The 7,579-nt window shown below is 40.2% G+C and overlaps 1 protein-coding gene across 3 annotated transcripts; it reads right to left on the reverse strand.

Annotated features, from left to right (window-relative positions):
* Nucleotides 1-707: 707 nt before the first annotated feature.
* mdm4 (MDM4 regulator of p53) lies at nucleotides 708-7,461 on the reverse strand. Of its 3 annotated transcripts, none has more exons than XM_047582994.1 (11): nucleotides 7,299-7,461; nucleotides 6,415-6,502; nucleotides 6,199-6,273; nucleotides 5,928-6,061; nucleotides 5,751-5,800; nucleotides 5,250-5,314; nucleotides 3,929-4,025; nucleotides 3,680-3,840; nucleotides 3,322-3,504; nucleotides 3,134-3,202; nucleotides 708-3,053 (listed from the first exon to the last, which is right to left on the reverse strand). In XM_047582994.1, the coding sequence occupies exons 2-11, from the start codon at nucleotides 6,484-6,486 to the stop codon at nucleotides 2,484-2,486; spliced, it is 1,476 nt and encodes a 491-aa protein (XP_047438950.1). In that variant the 5' UTR covers nucleotides 6,487-6,502; nucleotides 7,299-7,461; the 3' UTR covers nucleotides 708-2,483. The 3 variants fall into 3 exon arrangements, with proteins under 3 accessions (XP_047438950.1, XP_047438949.1, XP_047438952.1); XM_047582993.1 differs by having other exon boundaries at nucleotides 3,322-3,519; XM_047582996.1 differs by lacking the exons at nucleotides 5,250-5,314; nucleotides 6,415-6,502; nucleotides 7,299-7,461 and having other exon boundaries at nucleotides 3,322-3,519.
* Nucleotides 7,462-7,579: the final 118 nt, after the last annotated feature.

The raw sequence follows: 7,579 nt of genomic DNA on the forward strand, positions 1-7,579 counted from the left end.
GTTGGGTATTTACGTATTTCTGATCAAACTTAACAGTAGGCAAGGTTGGATCTCAGAAGATCTCTTGATGTATTAATAACCACTCTGACAACTCCAAAGAACTGGTTGGAAAAAGCAATATGTAATTTCGGGAAATGTTAGTAAGAATATCTCTTTATTTTTTATATTTTACAAAGCTGACATTTAATCTGCCATGGATCTAATAATTTGATTCAACGTTTGCAAATATAAAAAGGTTTATACATAAATCTCATTAAATAATAAAGGATACAAACACAGTAATTTTAATAATCAACTATTCTGTGTCATATCTGGCTCATGTGCTTTACTGGATCATAGTGCAATTTCAGACGGAGGGGACTTTCCACAAACAGGGAAGCATAGTCAAATGAATGACCTACGTCTATGTCTAAAGTGGCTGAACTAAAGTAGCTGCAGTATTTACATATCAGTGTTACAGCGACATATACACTGTAGAGGATAGGGTGTCTGCCCCACTTCCCAAGAACAAGACAAAAATAAGACCAACAAGAACAAGAACAGTGAGTAAGCAAAGGAGAGTCGCAGGTGCTGGAGCACGGTGAAGGAGAAGACACATGACAGCTGGCCTGTCACACAATGACTTATTCTTCACTCAAACACTCACACAAACACACTTCACTAGTAGGCAACTGTCCCTCTGGTTAACAAGATCAAACCATTAACTCTTTTACTGTTTAACAAATTTTTATTTCATCACAAGTAGAAAATAAAATGCATTGGTTGTACCATGTCTGCGCACATTAGTCTTAAAGCCAGTCATTGCCACAATTAAGTTGGTCAATCTGAACGAGTATAGCTGGTTTGTATACTACACCATTTATATGAGGTCTCTGTCTAGTAGAGATTTCCTTCTCTTGATGCACATTAATGCTGATAAATACAACAGGCTACATTAATCTTTTACATGGCTAATAAAGCTCTGACACCAGCTCAGTGCTGGCTATAGTCATGACAAGAGGCATGCTCTATATATTCAACATTATATTCATTATGTTGTCACTGGTACTGTACAGTTAGTTTCCATTGGCAAGTTGCAATACTCGAACTTCTCTCTACCTGCTGGCAGAAAGATTAAGCGCAAGTCAACAGCAGATCTAAAGACTATGATAAACTCTTTAGACTTTCAGAGCCAAGGGTTAAATGTCTACTGTCACTGGATATCATAAATTACAAAAGAACATACTGTATTTATTTGTTGACACCAACTGAAAAGAAATAGTACATTTGTGGTCCTGCGATACAATCTTCAGGTAATGCAGACACATCAAAATAAAATCTATAATATAGCATTTAAGTCATTACATGGCAGTGTAACGCTGAAGTCAAACCCCCGACCCCCAATAAGTCACTTTCACGGTGGGTGCATTTGGTAACTGGGCCAATTTACTCTGTCTTTAAGTTTAATGTAAATTAAAATACATTAGAACCCTGTAACAAGTGTAGCCCCTGTCTGCTTCATAGGTTGTGATCACAATTAAAACATAATCATAAATAAATTAAATACAAAATGTACATAAATGGTTGACTTGGGTTTAGGAAGGGATGAATTTGAAGTCAGTTTAACATGAAACCAACTCATAACATAACTTACTGCAGACATAACTGGTTTGGCATTTTGTAAATATTGAATACATATCAACATCAACTTAACTACAATTAACACTTCTGTGCATTCTTGAGCAGGTTAATTTCAACATTTTAAAATACCGTTTGAGAGAAACAGGACTGCTATAACACACCAACACTATAATCTACAAAATATTAACTTATACAAAGAAACTGAGATATTGTCCTAAATCTTTAACTGTGGAAAACCAAATTGTTTTTCAAGATTAGCTTGAATTTCCGATTAGGTTTTAATCTTATCCTTAATGCTCACATCTCAAAGTCACGATGGCGAAGGAGATACAAAAAGGGATTATAAACAAAATGAAAAAAGGATACTAAAAAGAATATTTCTTCTTAATTCCCCCCCACCCCCATTTTTTGTCCTGGTGTTGAATTAAGTGAATATATCAAAACAAAGTCAAACAAGAACACAAGAGAAAAAAATCCATTAAAAAAAAAAAAAAAACCTTCATGAAATCAAATAAGGGCCCACACCAACTGTACACTCCTACAGCATGTGATCTAATAAATATATAAATATGTCTTCTTTTGTATGTCCCTTATTTTTAAGTGGCACCACAGTCCAAGGGATTTCACCCAGCAATACTTCAGAGGCAGTGTGATGTAAAATAAACCATGCAGCCAAGAGCAAGCTTCACCAAGTGCTATATCTTGTGTTTTTCTTTACAGATGTTGGGTAAGGTGCACATTTAGTATGTTTCTAGAAGCATGCAGGTGAATGGTTGAATGTGTTTTAGAGTGTGTGTTGTATTTTTTTTTCTTGTTTAGGTCCTAGACTGTCTTAGAGCCTTACAGATGTGTTTACAGGCTTTTTAGAGAATGAAGATTTTAATAACTTTTTGAATAATCTTTCCACAACCTGGACAAGGAGCTTGGAATTTATGTAGCCTCCTTGCACATGGAAAACAAGTAAGCAGGTGAGCTGTACGTCCATGGATTATATTTCCATTACGAGGTCGCACTCGACAGAGCTTACAAGGCTCCAACAATGCCTCGGGCCTAACGTCTTCAACCTCCATGCCCAGATTCTCTTGACCCTCCCCTCCTGAGAGCTGCTCGTCCTTGTGAAAGCTGGAAGGCCGAGGGCCTTTACCTTTCCCCATAACCATAGTAGGCAATGGTCTATCAGCTGTGGAGTGGGAAGGCAGGATGACGGGATCAGAAACGGTCCTGCTGCAGTCTGGGACATCAATCCCTGTGTCACTGTCATCTTCGTCATCATGGGTATTGAGAGAGCTACATGCAGGGATGTCAGGAACAGACAGGGAATGCGCAAGTCGAGGGACGTCTTTGTACCAGTTCTTACGCAGGGCCCAGCAGCGTACACAATACCTCTGTAGAGGTGTGTTATATTTCCTGCACTCTGTGCACTGCCAGGCATCCTGAGACATAAGGTAGACAGAAAGTCAAGTCTGACATTTGTAGTTTTACTCAACAACCACAAAAACTAAGATATACAAACCTGTGTGGAGATCTCTGTGTCTGTGTCATCACTCAGACACTGAGAGTCTTCATCTGGTTCCTCTGACATCTAAATACCACAGTAGAAATGGAAAGTATTTCAGATTATAAATGTGGAGTGCATCTTAACTGGTAGGTGGACATCTTAAATGGAAACAATAAAGCCTAAGTTTTCAAACCAACTTCTACCTCTCGATCTGCCTTTTCCTCCTTCCCCCCTCCATCATCATCTTCAAGTTGAGTCTCTCCTTCTCCTCCGCTCCCTTCTTCCAGTGCTGCCTCTTTCATCTCCACGCTCACCTGTTCACTCCCTCCCTCAGTCAAAAACCAGAGGTCATCTGTGGTATCTGACACAATGGCTGTGTCCTCTTCCTGCGCAGGAGACAGCTAACATATCAGTCAGACCACCACTGTCATGCAACAATTCATGTCATTTTCAAACTAAATCAAGTCAGTTTTTTTTTTTTTTTTGACTGAAATCAAAAAAGAAGTGTGACCTTACTTTTTTCAGTCACAACACTGTATAACAACACATCAAACTTCTTACTTGGTTAGTGTGGATGTCAGTGGAGCCGTTGCTCCTACGGCTGTAGTTATTACGGAGATTACCCAGAAACCACCAGGGCAGGCCCGAGAGGTCCCACTCATCCAGAGTGACGTCCAGCTTGGGCCGTTTGCAGGCTGAACGTGGGAGGCCTTCAAGAGAGTCTGGGGAGGTTTTGAACAGTTAAATTCAGCTTCTTATAACAAACCTGGCTTGTGTGTAGTGCTGCTTGTATAAAAGACTGTTGATTACCATCATCTGGCTCCCGAGGTCGTCTCTGGGAGGGGGTCTGCAGGTGAGGCCTAGTACTGCCAGGCTCCATACCTGCTTTGACCACACCTCCACAAATCTACAGAGGAAGAAGATGTGAAAGACAACAATTAGGACACAGAGCCATGACTGCATACTTGGAGGACTCGCAGCTCCTTTTCAAAATGGCCTCCGAGTATGGAGAGGTGGTACAGGGAACAAGGGGCTGGGCAATTAGGGTATGGGCCAGTGGGGAAGGTGGAAACACTTATTACATAACTGGGCACTGAAAATGTTTAGTGGGTGGGTGAAATAGAGAGAGGAAAAAAAAGATGGTGTAATAATTTAACTGTGATCCTAGAATCCAATGTTAATCCAATGGCAGCAGGACCCAACTTATGATGATGTAATTGTTATATGGCATGTTCAATCTTCTAAACACAGAAAGCAAGATAAAGCAAAGAGAATATGGTGTTTATGACCAAAGAAACACAAGCAAAGAGGCAGATTTTAAGGGTCTGTGTAATATGAACCAGGAAGAAAACATATTTTATCAAAGCCATAAAAGAAGAAAATATAAATATTTGAGAAAAACTAATTTGATAGCACCCTGGAGTGGTCTAGTGCATGCAAAAATCAGAAATACAGCAACTGATCTGGTAAGAAATTCTCAAATCTGGCAGCAGGTCAATAATATTGAGAAAAACTGTATTAAATAAAGGGCATGGACTAAGCTGTACATGATAAATATTGGAGGGAATTGGAAGAAAGGGTGTAGGAACAAGGGGGGAGGGTGAGGAGGATTAGGGTTATCATTTGGCCTGAAACTGATCAGGAGCTGTGATCCTCCAGTTCGGAGCAGAGAAGAGAACTCTGACACAGACAGAGACAGGGACTCTGCCCCCCATCCACTGGGTGGAGCTGGTGGGTCACAAAAGGTGCAGACAATACCACCAGACCAAACCAAGGATGGGGCTGTACAGAGACGGTGCCACTCTGTACAAATGCACACCAACGAAGACAGCAGCCTTTACCTCCTCTTCCCCAGTACACACAAACTGACGGAAGCTGACTTCATACCTTACTCTTAGTGCACTGGTCTTTTAGTACATCTTATATCCTAGGCAAAGAAGATCTTGAGGAAAAATTGTCCACACCATAATTTGAAAGTGACCAATTTAACTCTGGATTTACAATCTGAATAGGCCAAATTAAAGTCTAAACAAGTCTTTTGGCTGCCAGTCCTGTCAAAAACTGTTGTGTGTAGTGAGGTAAGAAAGGCTGAGGGTCTCTGTTTCTTCTGAGCACCATGCTTCGGCTTTACCTGACCACGATCCTCCACTCCGCCCTCTACACATTCACGGCCCACAGAAAGATTCTCTGCAGCGTCTGCATTTCAGATAAGACACAGTAACAGAAAAAGGACACCCCCCCCTATTTAATTTCTGTATCACACACTCTCTCACTAAGGCCTGTCCTGTGGATCTGAAGAACAAGTGTTCTTCTGATACTATGTTGAATCCCCACATCCACAAGAGATGTAAAAATTTAAAAAAATAAATAAATAAATAAAACACACACACACACACACACAATTAATATCCAAAAAGAATGTGAAGGAAAAAAAAGATTCTCTGTATTCCACAAGGCTTCACTCCAACACACCACTCAGAGGAAGAGACATGAGTGAATGACAATACATCACAAATGTATAATGTGCAGCCTGCATTAAATAAATTCACTCATTTGGTATTTTCTTATTCTGACTGACCAAAACATCATTTCACACAAAACTGACAAAGAGTTACATCAATATATCACTTACCAGAACAACCAAGCACAACCAAGTATTTCTTGAGCATTTCATACACTGGACTGTAAAATGAGAAGACAAACATTTAGAATAATTTTCCATACTCAATATAGATCATTATTTAATATATACATATACATACCAACATTACTTGTTGCAAAGTGATTGTTTTTTGAGGTGAGTGAATACCTTGGATTTTTAACGGAGAAGCTCTCCACCTCCAGCAGCTCTCCCAAAGGATCATCCTGACAGTGGACTATGTGCTGCCTCTGTTTGTCATAGAGTTGCTTCCCCATGATGTACTGACCCAAGTAGTGCATCACCTAAAAACCCAGTGCATATTAAAAACGATCTATGCAATAATGGCACATGATTAGCACTATTCACGAAGCACCTTGCAATCAGCCAGTGAAACAAGCAGCAAAAACAAACATATTTGACATTCTATTGGACAGCCCACCTCTTTGAGGGTGAAGACATCTTCCTGGGCTCCGGCTACACGCAGAATCTGCAGGAGAGGGGCTTTTGGTTGTACCTGAGTGGACAACAGCACAGCAATAAATTGTACCTGTCATTAAGCTAAGTTTTAGCAAAGGACTCTTAGAATACATATATTTTCACTGGTGTTCCTAATGAACTGGTAAGTGAAGATTTAATAGGTTTTGATTAACCGCACCTGATTCCCATCTCCAGGTAGCGTCCTGCAGGATGAGCTTGCCGCTGGAGGCTGGGCTGGTAGTGAGCTCATAGTAAACAAAGGAAGTCTGAAAAACACAAGTAATGTAATATAGTATAAACCCATCTTCAAATGCAGAAATCAGAATTTTATATGGAATTAATATGAAATTTGTATTGTGAATTTATATATAACCAATAGCTTTCTACTGGCCGGAAAGGACTTGCTACATAAACCAATAGGACATTCAAGAGATATAAGAACATTCCATTATTTTATAGTATGCGTGCAAAACTGATGACACGATTTCTCAGAAATCAGTCGCAGCGTCTTTGTCACTTTCAGTTTGGAGAAGCATACAGGTCATGTAAAAATAAGAAAATGTTTCCCTGCAAGTCAGATTTGAGCGTGGGCGTCAATAATCGTTAGCTTGACTTCGGCTATTTAATAATTAACTGAAATATTACCTACTCCCACGACATCAATACAATGTCTAACCATTAACTCAGTTGTGTTAAGGGTAACGGTGGGAAAAGAAAATCCGCCGTGTAAAAAGTCTTTGGCCTAATTTGTTCGAAGATATGTAGCATGCGCGCTAGCAGACAGCTGCACGAAGAAAGTCAAGAGACAGTAGTTACACCACTCCATTAGTACTTTCCCCCTTCTTACGGGATTAATTGTCTTCAAATAAATATTGTCCGGTTGTAATAAAATGCACTCTTGCAGGCAGTGCTGTCCACGGACACGTGAACTGGAACATAACGGTAGAATTTTGGCAGGTGGTAAATAGCCGTTAGTAGCAAACGCGTTAGCTAACGTAACGCCTCGGCTAACGTTTGCTAACTAGCTAGCTACTTAACAATGCGTTCTTTATATGTTCTCACCCTAAAGAGTCGACATTCCTTCACAGCCGCTACATTGTTCCACACGCAGCGTTGCCTTAACAGCTAGTCCACATCTTATAAATATGCCGCTAACTAAATGTAAATGAGTTTACAACAGTCGATGCTAACCAACGGGAATCTGCTAGCTGAACTACAGATTCAAAATGATGAGTGTGGCTATACAATTTCCGGATACGTAGTTAGAATGTGGCGCCCCTTAGTGTTTGACACATGGCGTCGCGAGCTGCCATTGATAGCACACATTCATGGCATTAAGACAG

This window comes from Mugil cephalus, chromosome 4 (assembly GCF_022458985.1).
Source record: "Mugil cephalus isolate CIBA_MC_2020 chromosome 4, CIBA_Mcephalus_1.1, whole genome shotgun sequence".
Taxonomy (NCBI): Eukaryota; Metazoa; Chordata; class Actinopteri; order Mugiliformes; family Mugilidae; genus Mugil; species Mugil cephalus.

Bases quoted from the DNA above. Each gene is read 5' to 3' on its own strand.
- mdm4 (XM_047582993.1), bottom strand. From the start codon at position 6,486: ATGAGCTCACTACCAGCCCAGCCTCCAGCGGCAAGCTCATCCTGCAGG. The intron at 5,801-5,927 runs GTATTCACTCAC...CTCATTTTACAG, and splicing joins TTCTCCGTTAAAAATCCAAG to TCCAGTGTATGAAATGCTCA. The intron at 4,026-5,249 runs GTAAAGCCGAAG...CTTCCTCTGTAG, and splicing joins GAGTGGAGGATCGTGGTCAG to ATTTGTGGAGGTGTGGTCAA.